This window comes from Apodemus sylvaticus, chromosome 18 (genome assembly GCF_947179515.1).
Source record: "Apodemus sylvaticus chromosome 18, mApoSyl1.1, whole genome shotgun sequence".
In the NCBI taxonomy this organism is placed as follows: Eukaryota; Metazoa; Chordata; class Mammalia; order Rodentia; family Muridae; genus Apodemus; species Apodemus sylvaticus.
In genome coordinates, this window is record NC_067489.1 from 51,244,891 (window position 1) to 51,269,946 (window position 25,056).

Here is a 25,056-nt window from a genome sequence, read left to right on the forward strand (position 1 = left end):
CCTTCATGATAGTCACAAACAATATAACGTATCTTGGTGTGACTCTAACCAAACAAGTGAAAGATCTGTATGACAAGAACTTCAAGTCTGAAGAAAGAAATCAAAGAAGACCTCAGAAGATGGAATGATCTCCCATGCTTGTGGATTGGTAGGATTAATATAGTAAAAATGGCCATTTTCCCAAGAGCAATCCACAGATTCAATACCATCACCATCAAAATTCCAACTCAATTCTTCACAGTTAGAAAGAACAATTTTCAAATTCATCTGGAACAACAACAACAACAACAACAACAACAAAAAAAAAAAAAAAAAAAAAAACCAGGATAGCTAAAACTATTCTCAACAGTAAAAGAACTTCTGGGGGAATCAGGATCCCCAACCTCAAGCAGTACAACAGAGTAATTAATAGTGTTAAAAACTGCATGGTATTTGTACAGTGACAGGCAGGTAGATCAATGGAATAGAATTGAAGACCCAGAAATGAACCCAAACACCTATGGTCATTTGATCTTTGACAAAGGAGCTAAAATGATGCAGTGAAAAAAAGATAGCCTTTTCAACAAATGGTGCTGGTTAAACTGGCAGCTAGCATGCAGAAGAATGCAAATCATTCTATTCTTATCTCCTTGTACTAAGCTCAACTCCAAGTAGATCAAGGACCTCCACATAAAATCAGACACTCTAAAACTAATAGAAAAGAAACTGGGGAATATGTTTGAGGACATGGGCACAGGGGAAATTTTCCTCAACAGAACACCAATAGCTTATGCTCTAAGATCAAGAATTGACAAATAGAACCTCATAAAATTACAAATTTTCTGTAAGGAAAAAGACATAGGACAAAATGGCAACAGAAAGATTGGGAAAAGATCTTTACCAACCCTACATCCAATAGAGGGATAATATCCAATATATACAAAGAACTCAAGAGAACCAAATAACCCTATTTTAAAATGGGGTACAATTAAAGAATTTTCAACTGAGAAATATCAAATGGCTGAAAAGCACCTAAAGAACCTTAGTTCAACAACCTTAGTCATCAGGGCAATGCAAATCAAAACAACCTTGAGATCTCACCTCATACCAGTCAGAATGGATAAGATTAAAAATTTTAGAGACAGCAGGTGCTGGCAAGGATGTGGAAAAAGGGGAACACTCCTCCACTGCTGATGGGACTGCAAGCTGGTACAACCATTCTAGAAATCACTTTGGAGGTTCCTCAGAAAATTGGGCATAATACTACTAGAGGACCCTACTATATCACTCCTGGGCACAAACCCAGAGACTTTGCCACCATGTAATAAGGACACATGATCCACTATGTTCATAGCAGCCTTATATACAATAGCCAAAAGCTGGAAGGAACCCAGATGTTCCTCAACAGAGGAACTGATACAGAGAATGTGGTAGATTTACACAATGGAGTACTACTCAGCTATTAAAGGCAATGCATTCATGAAATTCTTAGGCAAATGGATGGAGCTAGAAAATATCATCCTGAATGAGGTAACCCAATTGCAAAAGAACACACATGGTATGCACTTGCTGATAAGTGGATATTATTCCAAAAGTTCAGAATACCTAAGATACAACTCACAGACCACATGAAGTTCAAGATGAAAGAATATCAAAGTGTGTATACTTTGATCCTTATTGGAAAGTGGATCAAAACACTCATGGCTCACAGCCAACCAATACAGTGAGCATAGGGTCCCCAATGAAACAGCTAGAGAGAGGACCCAAGGAGCTGAAGAGGTTTACAGCTCTGCAGGAGGAATAATAATATGTACTAACCAGTACCCCCAGAATTCCCAGGAACTAAACTACCAATCAAAGAGTACACAAGAAGGGACCCATGACAACAGCTACATACATAGCAGAAGATGAACACTTCAGACATCAGTGAGAGGAGAGACCATTGGTCCTGTGAAGTCTCAATTCCCCAGAATAGGAGAATGCAAGTCAGGAAATTGGGACGTCAAAAAGAATAAACTCAACCTAAAATAAAAAATATATTGAAACCTTCAAAAAAAAGAAAAATAATATATGTAGTATTTAAACGTATTCCTTGAGAATTTATACATGTATACTATATAATTTTATTATATCTATCCCAATTTCAATCTCTAACTCTCTGCAGACTCTGCCAATATGTCAAACTTCCAGCTTCACATTATTTCTTAAACACCCCACCAAGTCCAAGTACCGCCACCCATATAGGTATGTGGTGGGGTCATCTACTGGAGCACAGTCACAAATCATGCACCACAAAGAAAAATCAGTGTCCCCAGCAGCCTTCAATTTCCAGTATCTCTTTAGGAGTGGGGCCTTATGAGATTCTGTCCCTCACTTATGATGGAGTTGTGACTCAATTGATTTTTGAGCAGGTCTTAATCAGATATCAGATATGTGATATCAGGAGTATGCAGAAGAGAGCTGCACTCCCAAATTCATTCTGCCCGCTCTCCAAGTGTTCCTTGAGCACCGAGGGCATAGGGAGTTGATATAAAAATCCTATTATTCTGACATATGTATGTATAACTAGCTTACAAAGTGGTGGGTTCCCATAGGGCCTTTACATAGAGCCTTAGTTCTGTTATTCTAACCCCTTCCTCTCCTCCATCCCCACAAACCTTTGACCCTGAACCCCAATCAGTTTTTGTTTCATTTCTCTCAGCAGAATGAACCCTACAGTTAGTTCGTGCCACAAAAGACTGGACTCAGTTAGGAAGGATTTAGATACAGAGCCAGGGGTGTTCTGGGGGTCCCTCCTCCTTAAACATGTCCTTTCTGAAACTTCCCTTATCCTCTCGTAACTGGCAGACACAGCTGAATGAAGTGGGAGTTCCTACAGCCATCTGATGATTCTGTTCTACCCTCAAGAAATGGCTGAAAGTAATAGGAGATCACGTCCAGTGGATTCTTCTTCCAAAGCATTCCTTAAAAAATCCATCTTCTGTATAACACCATTTAACACTGTGAATTTATCCAGGATCTGCATTATCTATGAGGGGATTAGATAGGTAGAAGCTACTGTTAAAACAGAAAACCTTTCTTGATTTTGCTTTTTCCTCCATTACTAGCACACATTCTCTACTTAATATCAAGTCAGCTGAGAACATCAGCTGTCCAGTTGAGTTCCTGGTTTGTCACATAGATTTATTGCCTCATTGAGCTCTTGGGGTAATGATCATTCATTCAAAATGAAGATAGGAAGAATGGTATATTTTAAATGTTCAGCCTTGCTATAAAGAATATGTTTTGTCTATCTGCCTAAGCCTTTGGTGTTGCTCAGTAAAATCCTCTTCATATACATCCTATACATTTCATCGTGGCTCTACGTTGGTAATAGTAAAGCAATTGTGGTTATATTTCCATCGTCCTTTCTCATTTTCAGTGGCACACTGTAGAGCCGGGAGCTTACAGAAGTCTTTTGGCAGTGGCCTTTTTTTATCCTCTGCTGCACGCCGTTTGCTTTTTCTTCCATTACTAGCACATATTCTCTACTTAATGTCAAGTCAGCTGAGAACATCAGCTGTCCAGTTCAGTTCCTGGTTTGTCACATAGATTTGTTGCCTCATTGAGCTCTCGGGGTAATGATCATTGATCTTAGGTTGTTCCTAACTTTGCTTTTTCAGTACAGAGTTAACACAGAGAGGACTATGAACGGGGTGTGTTGTCGGCCATCATTTCATGTGCTATTAACTTCTATAGTTCTGCATGGACAATTTAATGGGAGAATAGAAAAGGGTTTGCTGCCCATTTAAAAAATACATTGACCCGTCCCTGAAAGGATTTTTCTACAAACATGCAAAAATACCTTAAGATGGATAGGTTTCCCATCCCTTCTTCAAGAAAAACAGCTATTTGGTCTAACTTCAAAAAAAAAAAAAAGAGAGAAGTGCTAAAACAAAACTAGAAAAGAAATGATAACCTAGGAATGAGGGTCTATGGTAGAACACATGAGCATAGATCTTGGTTTCATCACCAACACCACACACACACACACACACACACACACACACAGGCACACAAAATCAAGGCTTTTTGGATAACACTTCAGCTTATCATTAGATATTAGTAATATAGTAAGATCAGGAAAATAACTGACTTATGTAAGTTAGCAAAGGACACTAGAATCAAGATTAGCAAAACATCAAAATGTCTTGTGCATGTGACTTATATCCTAGGTATTATGCTAGTTTAGATCCTCACAATTTTCTATGAAAACACTGAACGTCATTGAAAGTTTCTGTGTATCTCTAGCATCTAACAGGACCTTAGTATTTGCTAAACAGAATACTGTATTATTGTTCATAAAGAAACTCTTACGTCTTAAATTGAGTTGAAGAAAATTAAGAATATGTTTAATGAGACGTTGTACACAGTGGTGGTACCCTGAGAGAAGTATTCATAACAGAGTGAGGATCTTATAATGCAATGTAAATAATCTAAAAAAAAAAAAAACTTGCTGCTCACCATCGAACTTACAAAATACAAAAAACATACTAAGAGTACTTTATTGACATTATTAAATATATTCAATATGTATTTTAAAGAGAATGTACTGTGTCTCTGGTAAAATAGTGTGAGCATTATTACAACAAAAAAGTGAAAATCACCCATTTAGTTGAAATAATACATCTCAAATAACATAGGATCTTAATTTGTATGTACAACAGGTGTTCTATAAGCTTTCTATTAAACAAAGAGGACTGAACATTGTGAGTTTGTTGAGTTTAGATGCCAGATGGACATTCTTTAAAAAGAGAAAAAAATATTAGCATCCTGGAATAATTTCCATTCCTGGTCCACTTTCTGCCCACTGGAAAAAATTACACTGCTTTTCTTTCTCCAAAGGACACACAAAAAAATTCTTCCCGTTATTTGGTCCAATCTTCAACACAGTTTTCATAATGGAGCACTTGCCATGTCTGCAGGACGGGAAGGACAGGTCTGCCCACTGAGGGAGGAAGAAGAGAGGTCATAATGAAATGAGTGCTGAGTGGAGGAGAAGAGACTCAGCTGACAGGATAGTCACTGCTCTGACTGGCAACTTGTCATTTTACAACAGATGGAAACTATTAGTGGCCACACTTTAAAAAGTGAAAAAAAATTCTATATACATTTATTTATTGTTTGAATCACACAATAAATTGACCAAATTTCAAACTACTTTATCTAAAGACATATCAAGTTCCTCCCTTCATCCAGAGTAACTGAAAACTATCAAATCTTGATATTAAGCAACAACCAGGGTCTCAGGTATATGTCTGTTGTAATTAAGATATTACCAACTATTTGTTTTAACTGTAATACTAAATTCCTTAGTTTCCTAGGCAAAGGAAGATCCCAGCAGATGCTTGCACAGACTAATTTAGGAAGGAGCCAACTCTACGCTTCAGTATTTGGCCTCATGAGAGAGGAATGAGGCGGGCTGACACAGTATTAGCAATATTGAGGACTAATGCGTAAGTCATGAAACGTAAAGAACTCTTATTTAGTATTTCTTTGTCCTTAATTCCTTTCTTCCCCCCTTCCTGCTTTTCCTTCCTTCCTTCCTTCCTTCCTTCCTTCCTTCTAGCCTTTCTTCCTTCACTACAGGGTCTCACCATCCAGGTTGCTCTGGAATTCATTATATTAGTCTGGAATTAAACTCAAGAACTTCTTGCTTCAACTTGCCCAGTACTTGGAATGCAGACATGAATCACTATATCTGGCCTCAATACTACCTATCCATCATTATGAACCATGGTTATACTTGGGATTACAAATATGAAACTCTGTGCTGAGCCATCAGCTATTCTATCCTTAGTACTAATTGCGGCAGCTCTTCTCATTTAGCACCCATGCTTTACACTGAAGACTAATATGGCCCTTTAAATGGAACGGTAAAGCCAAGTACAGGGGCATGTAACTGAAATTTCGTAACTTGGAGGATCCTGCCTCAAACAATCAAACAAACAAACAAACAAACAAACTGCAAACACTGAGATCTGCCACATTACAATAAGCAAAACTCACTTTACAGTAAGCATGGGGAATTTTAGACATACTTCAAAGAATCCACACTGTGCTCCTCTGGGCAGAGAGCAGGCATAAAACTGCCTCCCCTTGTTTTCTCCATCCTTCCTCACGACTCGGAGAACACAGTGGCGGCCGTGCATCTTGCACCGAGGGCTGCGGGCACTTACGGAACAAGGACCACTAGTTGTATTGGTTTGGAGTTCACTGTAATGACAGGTGACACAATATTGGTGGCATAGCAGCACTAAGAAGAAACCCCTAAAGAAAGCAGTTTTAGGTTATTACATCCATTCATATATATATATATATATATATATATATATATATATATATATATATATATATATATATATATATATAATGTTTTTATTTACTTTACAACCCCCAATTCCCATGCCCTCTAGAGTTCCTCCCCACCATTTCCCCCTCAGCTTCTTCTCTGAGAAGGGGGAGGTCTCCCCTTGGGTATCACCCCACCCTGGCACATTAAGTCACTGCTGAACTGGGTACATCATCTCCTACTGAAGTCTGACAAGAACGCTCAGTTAGGGGAATGAAATCCACAGGTAGGTGGCAGACTCAGGGGCAGCCCCCACTACACTGGTCCAGAGACCTGCATGAAGACCATATTGCATATTTGTTGCCTGTGTGAGGGGGAGGGGGTGGGGGACTGATTATTATACTCTTTATTTTTTGATTCCTCAGGTAATTCTGATCCTTGAACTCACTTTGTGTCAAAGGCATAAACTTTAAATGTCTGACTAAAAACAGATGGAATTGTAAGTGGTGTATCGGGTTTCCTTAACGTTTTCACACCGGTTATTGAGTTCTTCCCTTACCATATATTACAGTCTGTTCCCTTTTATTTCCCCTAAAATATTGTCATGTCTACCTGGACCCCCACATCACAAAGCAAATTGGGTCACGGTCATCTCTAATCATTTTCTCCTCTGAAGGAACACCGACCTGTACACGGAGGAGCCCATTTGGTGACTACCCACTCCCATGTTAAAACAATTTTCTATGACTTTCTTTGATCAAAGTTACTATTTTGGTCACAATAACATTCTAGTAAGAAAAAGTCTGCTGCTCAGAAGAGAAGAAATGTGCATTTTGTGAATTTTAGCAGGTGAGTTTCATCTTTGTACAATTAAAGTCCAGAGAATTTGAAGGGCATCCGTGCACACAGTGAACCGAGTCCAGGAGGGAGTCTTGTTCTTCAGCTGTATATGTAGTTTTGTCTTTGGAAAACAACAAGGGAGTTTCAGTATAATTTTTAATTTTCTATACCATGTATGTTTTACGTAATACATGTATACTGACCAACTGGTTCCGAATAAAAGTGTTCACAGCCATTAAAGAAGGGGAGAGGAATTTATCTCAGTTGTGGATGTACTTAGCATGTGCAAAGTGGGTTTTATTCCCCAGCACTGAAACAAAATAACAGTAACAACAAACTAGTCCAAATCTTCTCCATAATGCCACCATTTTCTTTTCTTTTTATAGTAAAAAAAAGTCCAATTTTCATGTTGAGGGAAATTTGTAAAAATAAAAATTGTAACAGTTTTCTTAAATACCTCGACGGCAGAAACATTTTTTTCTTTTCTCCTGGTTTCTGAGACTAAAATTTGCAACATTTGTTTCAATAATGATGCAACAGGCAGTATATCTGATTGAAAATTTCAGAGGATATGATCATTCACTTCTGATGAAACTGATTTATGCTTTATAAAATATATGATTAAATACTTTAAAAATGACTTTGCCATAGACCTTAAGCAGAGTTTTGGAATCTGCCATTTGTAACATATGAGCAGCTAGTAGCATTGCTATGGACAGCATTTTCATTAAATGCTTCACCTGTAACTATTTTGGTTGTTTCTTTCTTTAGAATGGCCTGTAGGTATATTAATATCTTAGAGTGATGGATGGGTCATACCAAATCAGCAACAGGAAAGCTGGAAGGCAATGGCTGTGCATTTGTCTTCTATACCCTCTGTTAGCATTTCTTCTAGGCTCCACATAACAGTTACCTGCCAACAGCCAGGTATGTGATTGACTTGCTATAAAAGGACTGTTTGCCCCCCACCTCTTGTCTGCCAATTGGCCCCTGGTTACCATGTGACGATTTGGTATGCCATGCATGTTCTGCAATTATTTGTCTATCCTTAGGACAGTAACTTTTATCTCACTTCTTCATTTTGTCTTCCATGCTGTGTCCCTGGCATGAAGCTGAAGACAAAGCTGGTTGTACAATAGGTTGTCCTATCCTTGGTACCCGAATGTGTTCTACTAACTAGAAACATTCAGATCTCCCGGTGCTCCTCTGACACTGATCTACCCACCCCTCCTCCAAATCCCTTTGGAATCCTCATGTTTGCTAACAGGATGCTGCATATTCCCAGATGATGCATATACACATTGAGTTGTGAAGTGCTGAGCTAATATAACCAAGCTCTAGTGCCACCTGTGATCATATGGGCTTCAACTATGCGCAATATAACCTCAGTTCCAGGGTAGAAAACATTATCGAGGTTAATTAAATGTTCTACTTAATAGAGGATATCCTGATTCCTCTTTGTTTCAATCATTATTTAAAAACTTACTAAAATGTAGCAGAGCATTTTCTATGTAAGTTTAGCAGGAGAGCAGATGAACTTATCTTGGTGATTAGAGTCATTATTTGAATAATAAACATCAGAGTTTGATTTATAAACATCAGAGTATCTCTGGATGAGGAAAACCCTCAGCCACAGCACGCCAGTTCCAAGCAGTGCAGGAAGACAGCTATACACCCAGCAGCCAGCTAGGAAGAGGCACCTGCACAGGTGAGTCCAGCCCTGCAGAACAGAGGCCACAATTCACATATTAAATGATGTCCAAGAAGAAGGAAGGAGTGGCCCCTGGTCCTGGAAAGGCTCAGTGCAGCAGTGTAGGGGAATACTATGACAGGGAAGTGGGAAGGGGTGGATTGGGAAGCAGGGGGAGGGAAGAGGGTTTATGGGACTTTCGGGGACGGGGGATTCAGGAAAGGGAAAATCACTTGAAATGTAAAAAAAATTATATCGAATAAAAAAAATAAACAGCAGAGTAATATAGTAAACCAGGATTTGGCAAAAATCTTTCAGACAACACATATTTTAAGATTTGTGTCCCTGTGGCAACTACTGGATTCTGTTGTTTTTAATACAAAAATAACTAAACAAATGAAAATGAAACATTACACAAGAGGTGTCAGACTGGCTGTGGCCTGGCTGGCTGTAGTGTGCTGGAGTAGATATCATTAGAATCAAAGACAATGCTTTGAGGCATAACACATTCTTAACAAATGATAAAAAGTTAAAATCACTGTCGGGCATGTGCAAAACACATGGGTTTCATTCTTAGAACCTTAAAAAAAGCAATAGATTAACAAGAAATCAGTAGGTAAAAACTATTGTTATAATGGGAAACTATTTTATTATCCATAATTAATTTATAAGTAATTGAGTTACAAATTAATTAATTTATGAGCTTGTTGCAGGAAATATTTTTTTTTAAAAAAAGATCAACCCACCAACTCTCCTGCACCACCATGGTGCAATACCATGTCCTGCTTAGTGTGGTTCTCACCACCACAGCTGAGTTCATCTCTCCCAGCTAGCTCTCATAGCATCTCAGCGCTGGGTTTGCTCTCCATCAGTGAACCCACATTCCAGTAACCAAATAAATCAAAACTCTTAAAGCTTAATTAGTTAGCCAATTAGATTTATGCATATTAAACTCATAATTAAAAGAAGCCAATTTACAATGATAAAAGTCTTATCCCAATATCTCTAACTTTATGAAGCACTCAGAAAAAACATCACAAGCCATTGTTCATCAACTCCTACCTCAACCTCCCTCTTGTACCCATGTATCTGCTCTCTCTCTGAAACTCTTAGCTCTGCTCTCTTTTATCCTGTCCAATCCCAGACCCTATCTGCACTCATGGAACTGGACAGCAAAGTTCCTTCTACATAAGTTATTGATTGTATTAAATCAGTACACATTGAATGATTGAGTAAAATAAAAATACTGCTTGGAAATAATTTTTAAATTAATCAGCCCAACTGACTGTAGATCTGACAATCCAATATGATTTTAAAGTTTAAAGTAAACCAATATTAAATAAGGGAAGCACTGAGAACTGTAGGCTTATATTTTTCCAATCCTACTTTACTAAGGGTTCTTAAATACTCCAACCTCCATTATAGTCCACCAACTAAAAGTAGGGAGGAAGATGGCTAATAGAACAGGGCAGACATGGACCTGTTGAGAAATAGTTCTTTGGGGTGATTCCAATCTTCACTGTCAGCAGTATAGTCCACTAGCAAAACACCAAATATGTATCAGCAGCAGGGGCTGGATCTGCTGCTACAGATTACTATATAATCTGTGGAAGGTTTACCCTTATTAAGCCAGGCTGTAAGGGATTCATTTTAGGAAAGATTCCTGCTATTAATATGCTTTTCCTGTTATAAAACATATATAACAATCACTAAACAATAGCCCACCCCTTTGGAGCAGATCTCTGCAGAACCACTAAGATGTACTGTCTTGTGGTCATGCTATACAGACAAATAGACGACTTAAGTCATAATGATGATACTATAAGAATTTCTAAAATCATATCGGTGATTATTAAGCTCTTTTACTGTGGAACTGCTATTAGGTCCTTTTCTAATAGTCAAAATGGCAATGAGAACTCTGCCAGTCTCCCAAGTGTCCCCACTTAATTGCTCTTAGATGGTAACCAGAATTTCTCCTACTCAGAGCACATTCCAAGAGGTTGTAAAACAATTATCCAAAGGTCATAAAAAGAGAACTAATAATTTATTATAGGTGATCGGACAGACGATAAAATATTGACTGGGTTTATCTATACAAAACTTTACTAATAACTTAGTTATGGTTTTAACTTTCAGTGAACCTGAGGAGGTGAGACAGGTGACATTTAGCCAGGTAATTACTCCTAATGGATAGGCATGTAAACATTCTCTGTTGTAAGCTTCAATTTCAATTTATGATTCGATTTCTTGGTGTGAACTTGTGATGAACTTTGTAACATGTGACCATGTATTCGAAAGATGTATAAGTACTGAGGACAAAGAAATGAGAGGCAGATAGTGAAGAATTTTTTTCCCCTTTCCCCACTTAGAAGAATGCTCCTCCCCCAGCTTAGGATCTTTTTGCTTTTCCCCTTAGACAGCTTTCACAGGAAACTTTTAACAACTTAGTAATAAATGCTATAACCACTCTCCTAAGTGTCCCTTTTTCTTCCTGCTACTTCCCACTAGCAGGTTGAAAGACAGAGCCTGCTGAGATAGAACAAAGACCACTGTACTTAATTCCCTGCTGTTACTGTGAGGCTACAGGTGTCAATCACCTAAGCCAGCAGCTTTTTACCCTCTGAAAGAGCAAGAAAGCTTTTAGGACTTTTTAGACATTATCATCAGTATTTCAGTATAGTTAGAGAGCTAGAACATCCTGAGACCCTCAGATTTTTTTATTGATTATTTTTCTTTATTTACATCTTAAATGTTTTCCCCTATGTAAACCCCTATCCTATCCCCCCTCCCCCTGCCTCTGTGAGGGTGCCCACCCACCCACCCACTCCAGTCTTCCCACCCTGGCATTCCCCTACACTGAGGCATCAGACACCCTCAGGCCCAAGGGCCTGTTCTCCCATTGTTGTCCAACAGGACATCCTCTGCCACATATGTGGCCAGTGCCATGGGTCCCTCCATATGTATTCTTTGGTTGGTGGTCCTGTCAAAAGGAGCTCCAGGGGATCTGGCCTGTTGACTCTGTTGCTCCCTCCATGGCACTGCAAACCCCCCTCAGCTCCTTCAGTCCCTTCTCCAACTCATCCAAGGACCCTGCTATACCACTCCTGGGCATATACCCAGAAGATGTTCCAACATGTAATAAGGACATATGTTCCACTATGCTCATAGCAGCCCTACTTATAATAGCCAGAAGCTGGAAAAAACCCAGATGTCCCTCAACAGAGGAATGGATACGAAAAATGTGGTACATTTACACAATGGAGCTATTTAATAGCTATTACTCAGCTATTAAAAACAATGACTTTGTGAAATTCACAGGTAAATTGACAATATCATCCTGAGTGAGGTAACTCAGTCACAAAAGAACACGCATGGTATGTACTCACTGATAAGTGGACATTAGCCCAAAAGTTCAGAATACCCAAGATATTCAATTCATAAACCGTATGAAGCCTAAGAAGAAGGAAGACCAAAATGTGGTTGCTGCAGTGATTTTTAGAAGGGTGAATAAAATATTCACAGGAGGAAATATGGAGACAAAGTATGGAGCAGAGACTGAAAGAAAGACCATCCAGTGACTGCCCCTCCTGGGGATCCATCCCATATACAGCCACCAAACCTGGACACTATGGTGGACACTGGGAAGTGCTTGCTGATGGAAGCATGGTATGGCTGTCTCCTGAGAGGCTCTGTCAGAGCCTGACAAATATGCTTTCAGCCAACCTTTGGTAGGGGACTCTCAAACTTTACAGCCATCACCAGAATCCTCCTCTGTGACCCCACCACTACCCTCTCCGGGCTGGGAGGCTCTCAGTACTCTCTATGACTTCATGACAACCAAAGATCAAAGAAAGCAAGGCAAACCATTGCAAGAATGTCCTCAGTGAAGGCTACCTTCAGCAAAGCCCAATGAAGATCAGCAAGGTAAACCAACGCCAGAGCATCGTCCACTGTCTGCTGAGTTAGACTTAGACTCTTGGCAAACATCTTTCCAAACATCTCAAGCATCAGCACCATGTGTTTATTCTCAGCAAAAATCCTCTCATAGGACAGTTTCCAGAAAAAAAAAATCCCAAGGCAACTGAGTCTCTAAGGAAAGCAGAAATTTCAACTTCAGAGAACTCCCAGAGGTGAAGCAGAACAGCGAAAAGCATCACACTCAGACCTGCCAACAGCTGACGGGAGCTGACATGAAGTGGGAAGGATTTTGAAGATGTCCTCTTACTATTCCATGCCACCCTTTGTGTGGTATTCCAACCAGAACACATGCTTTCTTTGAAAATGGACCACCATGTTATTTCTGTGTTTACAGTAATTGGATCAAAGATTTTAAACTGATTTTAGAAGCTATTGTTAAATGCTTAAAAACTGGTTCAATTATCTAATTGATCATCTGGTAATTGGATAACATTCAAATATATTTAGAGACCAATGCAAAAATAAGCCTTATCAGCACTGTCTGCAACAGCATGACAAAGTGATCACTAATTAAGGCAACAAAAGTCAAATTAATTGCCCTATGGTTATTAAAGAAAATAAAGTGGCTATAAATTCTGAGTGGACCACCTGTTCTAACAGTGTTTAGTGGTAAGCCTCTGCTAAGCATCTTGTCCATGAGATGAACACTCTAGTTGCCAGAGAAGGAGAAAAATGAAATAAATGACAGTAATTTGCAATTTATTCCTTGTAAAGTAGCTGGGTGCAGAAGGGCTGCTGGGTGAATTCATTTCATCACTTGACATTTATTCTGCTAGTGGATCTTGATTGATTGTGGAGTTTCATCCATCTATTCAGCACACACACACACACACACACACACACACACTGTAGCATTTCTATGCTGCACACTGATTATTCCTATGACTCTACTGCTAATGGCTTATGAAGAAATCATTGAAATTTAAGGCTACATTAATGTTTCTGTACTTCTTAATTCATTAGTTAAATTGTCTGCATTTTTGCTTGTGTTTTTGTTTTGCTTAGCATGAAAGAAGTAAGACTAGGCAGGGATATTTCATCTGGGTACAATAAATACCGCAATATTTCAAACCAATCACTGCCACGTCCTTCCAGTTATACCACTGAAGAAAGAAACTGATTAAAAGTGATTTTTCTTCGACAGGACAGCCTCCCAGTTCAGACTGTAGTTCTTCCTGATTTTACTATGAAGCCTTAGTTAGCGTGAAAAGATGAATTATCTAGTCAATTAAAAGTTCAGGCCCCACAGCTTAATTCAGAAATATCACAAGCAGCAATTCTGTCAGTCATGAACAAAATACTTTGAGAAAAATCAACTCGGGGGGGGGTGGGGGTCAATCATCAGGATTAATGTATGATAAAAGATGTAGAGGTCGGATAAGACATTAGAGATAAAGGCATATACTGGGCAAAAACTGTCTGAGAAATGTTATGAAACAAGCTTTAAGGATTCCCAGTGTTTAGATTAGAAATTTACACCAGGGATCCCTCATCACATGGTCCAGAGGAGGAATCTCTCCATCCACAAAGGAACAGATAAGGAACATCTATTAATCCGAATTGCCCTGAGCAAACTTCCGGTTCCAAGGCAACTGTCTCCCATTGGTAATAAAAGTCATTATTCCCTTGGTTTACTCCTCATTTAAGAAGCTACAAAGGGTCAGTGAGTTGGCTCAGTGGATGAAGGTGTTTGCTGCCAAGTTTGAAGGCAACAACAACAACAAACCCTGCCAGCAACAACAACAACAACAACAACAAACCCCGCCACCCGCACCAACAAAACATCCCACATAGCCGAAAACACAGCTACACTCTTTAACAGAAAAGCAGCAAAGGGTCTTTTGTTTCTCCTTTTTAAAAGAGAAGGCACATACTCAACTTTTATTGATATGGTTCCTCTCAGAACTTTGCTTTCTTAGAAAGAAATGCAAATGGCCTCAGCAGATGACAATGCCACTCCCCTGGCTTTGACTTTTCTATGGTGAAAAAGTAGCAGGAATACAGAGGGAAGCCAGGGCTGAAATTCCGGTCTGGACTCAAGCTAGTAGCCTGCAGGCTAAGAGTTTCCCACAATGATTGACAGGCCAGAAATCCCAAGCAGACACTTGGCCTGCAGGAGAGAACTGGGGCCCTAAGTGTTGTGTGTTGTAGACTGATGTTAGAAAGGCTGGGCGAAGGGAACGCATGCATCTTCAACTGATGACAGAGTTATTGGAAATCACGGATTATCTGTATATAAGGTATAGACAGATAACTGGGGTGACTGTGGGTGTTTTAAACAGTTTTTTTTATATATTTTCAGATATTTCCCAAATATGTCATATTGAACATATGGTTACATTCAGGAAAAGAAGAAGAGGAAGAAAAAAAACCTTGTTGGAGATGAAGGAAAATCTGTTCCATTTCTTTTCTGTTCTAACATCAATTAGCTAGTAAGAAAAGCCAGTAAATTGTTAAAATAATATTTATAGTGCTAATGTTATTAAAAACGATTTAACTTCCTTGGCAATAGATCAATTTTCTATTTTCTTAGAACCTACTGTAATATAATTGCCTTACAGATCAAAAAAAAAAAAAATACTAAATTGGATGGTAATGATGAATGCCTTTAAAACTAGAAGACAGAGGCAGGCAGATCTCTATGAGTTCAAGGCCAGCCAGGTCAACAGAGTGGGAGCCAGGGCAGCCAGGGTAATACAGTGTAACCATGTCTCAAAAACCCAAACAAAGAAAAACAAATAAACAATGCAAATGATAAAGACCAAAGTTAGAAACATCTTACCTGTTAGAAAGTCCAGAGTTGTAACTGTTAAGTGTTATTGCTGAAGAATGAGCTGTTTTCAATTTTTTATGTGCTGGACTAAATAATTCAGACTGGCCACAAACTGTAGGTGATATGTTTACCTTGTTGGATGGTGGAGGTATAGAGTTTATTCCTTCTTTGGCGGGGTGCTGGGGATCACTAAAACATATGTTTGGAGAAAGAAAAGTTTGAGCTTCCCTGTCTATTGTCTGGTTTTGGCTTTTCTTTCCGGCCAAAGCACTGGATTTATTGCTTAAATCAGTCAAAACAAGGGTTGTATTTCCAAACACAGTTTTCCTGTTGATCTTTACTTCAGTATGTGTGTTTGCAAAGTTATTAAAAGGGTACTTCACTAAGTTGGTAAAGGTCATGGAATTTTCCCCATTCTTGAGCACTGAGTCTGGAAAAAAAGAGATAAGTAATTTTACATATTCTTAAAAATATGGCATGCTGACTATTTGAAATAGATTTGATTTAAAATTTTAGTTCATTATAGTAAGCAAATATGCACAAACACTCTCTGAAGCTCACTGAGACATATTATAATGAGTTATCTTCAGCTTAGGAAATAAATATCAACAACCTGTAGAAACCAAAAGATTGTATTAACAAAGATTTATATTTGCTTTTTAAAAATTATTCAACGAGAGGTTCTATTAAGATTAGATGAAGCATTAAGCAGTGGTAATTAAAAATGATATCCCATAAAGGCCCAGCTAAAGACTAATGTACAGAGAGGAATATATCGATGGACAGGACCAGATGTAAAGTTTACTCAAAAATTTTAGACACTTGATTTGGATAAGAATAAAGTTTACAAAAAATATCCTAGAGTTTTTGAATCAGGATGATAATACGTTCTATATTATAGGTAAGACATGTCTTCATATTCATAAAAAAGAACAATGGTGGTTGAGACACAGGCATTTTAGAATGCTGAAATTGATGTAGAGAACTAAGACTGTTTTTCTAGCAGCTTCTCTCTTGGGTGATACTGAAGGAGATGCAGTCCCTCCTGTGACTTAGCTAGCTGCGGAAGGGGAGATGCCTGCCTCCCAGGCCCAGGAACACAACACAATAAAGCTGCTAACACAATGCAGAGGTCCTTAAGTCAAGAATGAACTTTCTCATCTCTAATTGGGGAAAGAAATAACACTCTGGGCACACAATGGGAGCCGCATCAGTGAGATGGCTCTTAATCACAGGTTTCCTCTGAGGTTTTACATTCTCTGAACGCAAGAGATTGTGAGCTATAAAGAGTTATTTTGAAGGATTTCAATGAAATCAGTACAATTGTCTGGGTAAAGATTTTAATAACAAGGGGTAGGAAGGAGAAAGAAGGGAAAAAAATTCAGCATTTTTCAATTCCACCTGCAAAGATATTCTTACAGAATTCCTCCCTTTCAATTTATGAAACACTTGGACTGAATAACAAACTGGAAAGTTGCTGAAATCTGCATAAAACAAAGCTTTATTGAATAATTCATTAGAAACAGTAGAGAACAGATGTGATCATCTCTGTTTGAGATACAAAGGCACATACTGTTTTAGGACAAGCATGTTTTCTCCCCCTTGTTCATTCTCTTTCCTTTGCTTTTTCTTTCTTTCTTTCTTTCTTTCTTTCTTTCTTTCTTTCTTTCTTTCTTTCTTTCTTTCTTTCTTTCTTTCTTTCTTTCTTTCTTTCTTTCTTTCTTAATACTTTCAACAGATTATCAGGCTAGTTTACATGAAAAGGCTACAATTCCTCTAAACCAGAGAATGATAGCATTTTAGTTGGTTATGGAACATCAAGGTAGAACAAAATATATACCTGACTGTCCAGCAAATCCTCTTACAAATTTTGTGAACTCAAAATAAAATGTCACTCTTACCAAGAGGCCTTGTGGTCAAGCAAGCATCACAGGCCTCAGCTGAGGGTCTGTTTATGAGGGTACAAACCACACAGGACCACTGCTCTTCAGACTTCCGAGCCACTGAGTCTGTAAAGCAATCCTCTCCCCTGGGACTCCAGCTGATTTCAGCGTTTCTTGTGGGCAGTTTGCTGTAAAATAGTTTTCTCAATCAATTTGTATTCTTAAAACTCTATTCTTACAAGTTCTGGACATTTTAGGAACTATTCTAGAAAAGCTGAAACCCCAATTTCATGTATTATTGTTTAAAAGTCATTATTGACACACAGGACAACTATATATATATATATGTATATATATATATATATATAACACATCCTACTGACTGCTACCACAGTCAGCAGAAATAAACTTTTTGCTGTGTTTTTTTAAAACAAGTACTGTGCTTAAACATAAACACAAACACACACACACACACATACACATACACACACATGCAAAATCAAGAGCAGTAGCTATAACCAGCAGGAGGTATTTTGTAAATATTTTAAATAGTATTTTCCAAAGCAAAGCTGAAATATTACTTATTCCATTAATTCAGAAAAAGAAATGGCTATGCTGAAAAAAACGCACTGAGACTAAGATAAAGAAGATGGGACACACTGAGAGAAAAAGGAGGAGTGTATGGGGGTGGAATGAGGAAGGGAAGGGAGCAGGGGTAATTATACATAATCGCAAAGAGAAAAATGGGGGGGGGGGGGGTGGAGAAGAAAATAAAATGAGAAAAGTTTTATTTGACTTCATGTTCCCAGAAAAGACAATTGTAGAAATTCTAGATTTTTCAATTATATTGCTAAGTAAAATACTGATGATTTAATCCATAATGATGAAAAAAGGTATCTATGTTCTCATAAACCCTCTTTGTATCTACCAAGTCATTATTAGACATGTAGTTATTAGGTTAAGAAACAATAAAACTAAACCTGATTTTTAGTGATAAATGTAAATCATGCTTCTCCACCTGGAACCCACTGGCCATTACTGGCTGACTAGAAAATGCACTCTACCACTCTTTAGTGTCTCACTCCGGTCACATGCAGTTAACCAGTGGCATGGCGGTGCCACAGGTTCCAAAGTGTTAACACCGAGAGCTCTCTTGCAGGAAGCCCACACAGCTGATTTATTTTCAGAGCATAGGTCGTCTGACTCTAAAAGATAGCCTTGCCTCCGCTAAGACCTTGCTCCTTGTATGCAAACACGGCGGCCCTTACATCCAGGTTTGTTTAGTAAAATAATGAATAGCACAAGGAAGTCTGAAAAGAAGATACATCTCATTATGATTCTCTGATCTTTACCTTGACTTCTAACACAGTATCTCATATTTGTATGGAACTCTAAACCTAAAGAATTTGCTCACCTGACCTAACTCCTGGCCAGCACAACTTGCTCTGAAAGGCAGTGGGCTGCATTTATTCAGCTGAACACAGTTTAAATGACCCTGACTTTCTACATGTGCACGGAAGTCTTCTACTATGCTGAACATAAGAGGATGTACATTATTTCATCTGCAGGCTTCTGGATCTCTTTTGCTGTTGTTCCATTCCTTAATCACTCCAGGAATTAATTCTCCCCAGTCTGCAAGAATTCACATTTAACATGCTGTAAACTGTAGACTGGGGTAGACTGAAGAATAGCCTCCCAAAGACAACAGGTCATGACATGAGAGAACCGAAAGTGTTGCTTTATAAAGTTTTTGCAGGTGACAATGGTGTATATTGAACTGTCCTCATAACGGGAAAAGAAGGCAGACTTGATACACACAGAAAAGGAGAAGGTGCTGTTAAAATGGGCAGAGGCTGCAGTGTCCTAACCATATGTCAAAGAATGCTGGCAGCCACCAGAGGCTCAAAGAAGCAGAGGATGGATCTTCCCCTAGGACCTTCAGGAGGAAGACAGACATGTCAGCATTTTGTGTTGGTTTGAAGATATTACTCAAGCTTCCAGCATCCAAACTTGAGTAAATATATTTCTTCTGCTTTACCCTAGAAAGGTGGTATAAGCCATATTGCCATAAAGCCCATATGACAAAGATACAAACAAAATCCATGGACTCCTAGTCTGTAACTCTGCGGCTTGGTTTTAAAAAAGGGTATCAGCATTTTCTCAGCTTAACAGGAAAAAACTCTAGACCTAAAGAATTAGGTCTTCCTAACATGTCCTAACATCTTACATCCAGCCCATCAACAAATCCTAAGCTTAATCTTCTAGAGCATTTCCTGCTTCTGACTGAGGTGAAGAAGGTCGGATATGAAAGCAATCAGACCAGTGGCCTGTTGGAGGCATGACGCAGTGCTGGTTATCTGGTCTACCTGCACAACTTCTAGTCCCGAGGCTCTGATTCCTACAGCTTTTCTACTAAGTCTCAATATGTGTACGACTATATGATACCTTTAGCCTGGATTTCATAGATGGCAACTGAGATCAGTGGCTCTTCCCCAGAGAAGCTTGCTGTATCAATACTAAGTTTTCTTTAAGACTTAGTACTTACTAAGTGTTTCCTTAAGTCTTCCAAATACCTTCAAGTCCAGCACTTCAAATGTCCGTGCATGTGAAGCCCATAGTAAGAACTGCCTTCTAAACAGCACTAAGTTCTCATTAGCCTGCAATCAATTACAAGCACTTTCTTGTCTGGATGCTTTAAAAGCAGTCTCCAAAGACTAAAATTAGATGTTTCCTCCCTATGGTGATTCCATGCATCATCCACACTAAGCTTAGAAAGATGATCTTGTCCTTCCTGGAGAGCCCTGTTTCCGTCTCTACAGCTCCCTCATCACTTAATGCAGCCCTTCCTGGCACTACCACCACCTGCTTAGCCAGGTATGTACCTACTTCCCAGCCTGGCAAATAATAAGAAAGTAAGAAATACATCGTAAAAATTATTTTAAAAAACTGTGTAAGACTGTTTGGGCTGGCTTAGATGAAAAACTCAGTAGACAGCAGGTGTTGGCGAGGATGTAGAGAAAGAGGAACACTCCTCCACTGGGATTGCTGGTGGGACTGCAAGATGGTACAAGCACTCTGGAAATCAGTCTGGCGGTTCTTCAGAAAACTGGGCATGTCACTTCCGGAGGACCCAGATATACCACTCCTGGGCATATACCCAGAGGATTCCCCAGCATGCAATAAGGACACATGCTCTACTATGTTCATAGCAGCCTTATTTATAATAGCCAGAAGCTGGAAAGAACCCAGATGTCCCTCAGTGGAGGAATGGATACAGAAAATGTGGTACATTTACACAATGGAATACTACTCAGCAATTAAAAATAATGAATTCATGAAATTCTTAGGCAAATGGTTGGAACTGGAAAATATCATCCTAAGTGAGGTAACCCAATCACAAAAGAACACACATGGAATGCAGTCACTGATAAGTGGATATTAGCCCAGAAGCTCTGAATACCCAAGACACAATTCGCATATCAAATGATTCTCAAGAAGAAGGAAGGAGAGGTCCCTGGACCCGGAAAGGCTTGATGCAGCATTGTAGGGGATTACCAGAACAGAGAAGTGGGAGGGGGTTGATTGGGGAATGGGCAGAGGGGAATGGGCAGAGGGAAGAGAGCTTATGGGACTTATGGGAGGGGGGAACCGGGAAAGGGGAAATCATTTGAAATGTAAACAAAGAATATAGAAAATAATAAAAAAAAAAAAAAGAAAAAAAGAAATTAAAAAAGACTGTTTCAGCTTCACTCAATACAGTAGTCCTCTCATATGTAGCTTATGTTCACTGTATATTAAGAGCCAACAATAAATTATATAGGCACTTAAAAGGGGATGTGATCACTGAATATTTCAAAAATTTGGGAGGGTTCATGACAGTTAAGGGAGTTGGGAGATTTTATTGTGCAGAGAATCACTTAGATTAATGTTTTGGGGTTCCGAGGCTTTTAAGCACGCCCCCCACCTTTCTTTGTAGGGTTCTCTACCAAGTGGGCACCTAGGGATTGAAAATGGGATCGAAGCCTTGCTAGGTTAAGAACTACCAAAGCTCTAACCCCCACCCTTGAAATAACTACAAATTAAAACAAAACATTTTAGTTAATATAAAAAGTGTTCAGATATTTAGCAGAAATAAAGAATATATTTATTCACAGAAATGTTTAAAATAGGGCAAGCAGTATTGGTTTTAAAACTTTGAAAGTTATATCTGCATTTTTCTTGCAGTGTGTGAACGGTTCTCCAACATCTTAAAGGCATCTGAAAGGCAGCATACAAAATGGGATTGGGGTGGGTTGGAGGGTTACAAGCTCCATAGAACTTCTAGTATATCAGGGCTCACATGGACTCTTCCAGGAACCTTGTGAGTCTTTTTTTTTTTTTAATTATTCGATATAATTTATTTACATTTCAAATGATTTCCCCTCTTCTAGCCCCCCCACTCCCCCAAAGTCCCGCAAGCCCCCTTCTCTTCCCCTGTCCTCCCACCCACCCCTTCCCACTTCCCCGTTCTGGTTTTGCTGAATACTGTTTCACTGAGTCTTTCCAGAACCAGGGGCCACTCCTCCTTTCTTCTTGTACCTCATTTGATGTGTGGATTATGTTTTGGGTATTCCAGTTTTCTAGGTTAATATCCACTTATTAGTGAGTGCATACCATGATTCACCTTTTGAGTCTGGGTTACCTCACTTAGTATGATATTCTCTAGCTCCATCCATTTGCCTAAGAATTTCATGAATTCATTGTTTCTAATGGCTGAATAGTACTCCATTGTGTAGATATACCACATTTTTTGCATCCACTCTTCTGTTGAGGGATACCTGGGTTCTTTCCAGCATCTGGCAATTACAAATAGGGCTGCTATGAACATAGTAGAACATGTATCCTTATTACATGGTGGGGAGTCTTCTGGGTATATGCCCAGGAGTGGTATAGCAGGATCTTCTGGGAGTAAGGTGCCCAGTTTTCGGAGGAACCGCCAGACTGATTTCCAGAGTGGTTGTACCAATTTGCAACCCCACCAGCAGTGGAGGAGTGTTCCTCTTTCTCCACACCCTCTCCAACACCTGCTGTCTCTTGAATTTTTAATCTTAGCCATTCTGACTGGTGTAAGATGAAATCTTAGGGTTGTTTTGATTTGCATTTCCCTAATGACTAATGAAGTTGAGCATTTTTTAAGATGCTTCTCCGCCATCCGAAGTTCTTCAGGTGAGAATTCTTTGTTTAACTCTGTACCCCATTTTTTAATAGGGTTGTTTGGTTTTCTGGAGTCTAACTTCTTGAGTTCTTTATATATACTGGATATTAGCCCTCTATCTGATGTAGGATTGGTGAAGATCTTTTCCCAATTTGTTGGTTGCCGATTTGTCCTCTTCTTGAAATTGACAAATATTTTGTTTCTATTATTAAATATCATTTACTTGACTACTTGAAAGGAAATGGAAAACTTTAATCTAGAATACTGCAAAAATATATGTGGATGCTAGAAAACAGAGAATATTAGTCATTTTTTCCTATAAGCAGATATACAGAAGTTCTTCAATGTGCTTGGTACTATGTTAAGTACATGGAGTCAAATAAATATATGAGTGTAGTAAGAAAAATATTCTTGTTAAGAAAAAAAAACCCTAGTAATCCATCAAACAAAAATAGTTAATTATCTAATACTTCCTATTATGTGATAATAAAATAGGCTTACAAGAGGGGGAGGCCAGTCAGAGTGGCAAGCCAGAGTAGGAGTTTCACAGAAATAGAAGGCGGGGAGAAGGGGCGAGTGGATGTGGATACATCTATGAAAACGCAAGCCGTGCCTCTACATTCTCCACAGACACAGTGGCCTACCCTTGTCCTCTGGCCTTGCACAGCTCAGCAAGGTCTACTTCTGTCCTCTTCCCAATCATGCCATTTTGTTTCCTCCTACTCAAAAACAACAGTCTCAGAAACTCAAGTCTCTGCTCACTGCTTCATCAATTCTCAGTGAGCTGCGTATTTTAGGCTTCACCTAAAACTGCTGCACTGCTAACCCTCAGCCGCTACCCATCTTGTCAAGCAGCTCCTGAGATGTCCTTCCGGAACAGTCTACCATCACCTCACTTGGAAATCTTCCCCATTCTATCCCGACTTTCCCAAAGTCAGTATTTCTAATATTTGACTTTCAGCTCTTTCCAGCATCCTACAAATTAGATCTGTGACAATTCCTATCAACTTTAAAAGCCAATGGTCCTCATTCTGCTTCTCGTTCTAATGCTTGACTCTTGATCTGATAACCACATTTACTCATTCATCTGTACAGGTTCTTATAGGTAATTACAATTTCAGTGTCTGTGCTATGTGCTACCAGTAACCTGGTCCTCCATGCTCTGGTTATTAGCTGCTAAGAGAGAGAGTTGCAGTTAGACATCTTACCATATTTGAACATGTTGAGGATTTTCTTTCTGACAGTGAGGACAGAAATATGTCATCCTGCTGTTCTCCCCTAAGCGACACACAGTAATTTTGCAGCAGCACTGACCACAGTTAGGACGCTTGTAAACCTTATAGTGTTTAGAAATGGCGGATCCTGCTTTACAGCACTAAAAAATAAATAAATAAATAAATAAATAAATAAATAAATAAATAAGATTATGATGTTATGCTCAAGTCTGTTGTTAAGGGTAACAAAAGCATATTGGAGAAATCAAGTCCTCTCTGAAAATGTAAAAAATTTATACATTGTTCCATATAATAATTCCATATGATACAGTAAAAGGTATTGACAAAATCCAGTAATGTCTATCAAATAAGGTTTGTGTGAAATAACAGAGTCATTATGTTTTAACTTATTAGTATTCCAAACTGTTCCCTGCTGTATCCTCTTATCTAAATGATATATAAAAGTTCTATATTTTGAAATGTCTTTTATGCTTTTAAGGCTTTCTTAATTAAACATAATTACATGGTTGTAAGAAAAGGGCTAGATTAGCTTCAAATCTGATTGCTTTTAGAACAAGGAAGCTGCTCACTCAGTTTCAACGGCCAGAAAACTTATTTTTAGGGGATAAAATTTAACGAGAGCATTTTCTTTGTTGGCCTGATAAAGGGCTTCTTCTTCTTTTTTTTTCTTTTTAACTCTAGAGATTTTGCTAGAAAAGAAAATAAAAACTCAAATACATCCTAACAAAGAAATGTTCTATTTGGTATAAGCTTCATTTTAAAAGATGCTTTTATTTTTCTGCTACAGTTTTGTTCTATACACATGTTTTTAAAGCACCTACAAAGAGACTATTTTTGGTTTGCACCAACAGTGTGAAAATTACAAAGCTCAGAAATATGACTATATATAGGCTGAAATTACACAAACAATATATATTAATGCAAGCAAGGTAGTGTGATGCCCAATTTGATGTAGGCAGGATGCACTATTTTCTATAGTCATTTTTCTCTGGAAGAACAAATTGGCACAGGTCATTATAAAATGTCCATTATTGCTGAAGGCAGCTATATTCTGTAAGAAGATCATTAAAACTTTAGGTCAATTAATGAAAACCATCTTAATACCTTCATTCCTTCATTTCTAAGCATAGCAAAAAATTTTGAATATAGAAAA

General features: G+C 38.6%; 1 protein-coding gene across 3 annotated transcripts in view; it reads right to left on the reverse strand.

Moving 5' to 3' along the window:
* Positions 1-4,357: 4,357 nt before the first annotated feature.
* Positions 4,358-25,056, reverse strand: part of Neil3 (nei like DNA glycosylase 3) — a 52,366-nt gene continuing 31,667 nt past the window's right edge. For 2 of the 3 annotated variants that reach the window (XM_052162450.1, XM_052162451.1), the window contains 5 exons: positions 23,877-24,043; positions 17,493-17,662; positions 15,601-16,021; positions 6,060-6,234; positions 4,358-4,966 (listed from right to left, as the gene is read on the reverse strand). In XM_052162450.1, the coding sequence (XP_052018410.1) occupies positions 4,784-4,966; positions 6,060-6,234; positions 15,601-16,021; positions 17,493-17,662; positions 23,877-24,043 (1,116 nt within the window). In that variant the 3' untranslated portion in view covers positions 4,358-4,783. The remainder of the gene's footprint in view (positions 4,967-6,059; positions 6,235-15,600; positions 16,022-17,492; positions 17,663-23,876; positions 24,044-25,056) is intronic. The other variant, XM_052162449.1, reaches the window with a different exon arrangement.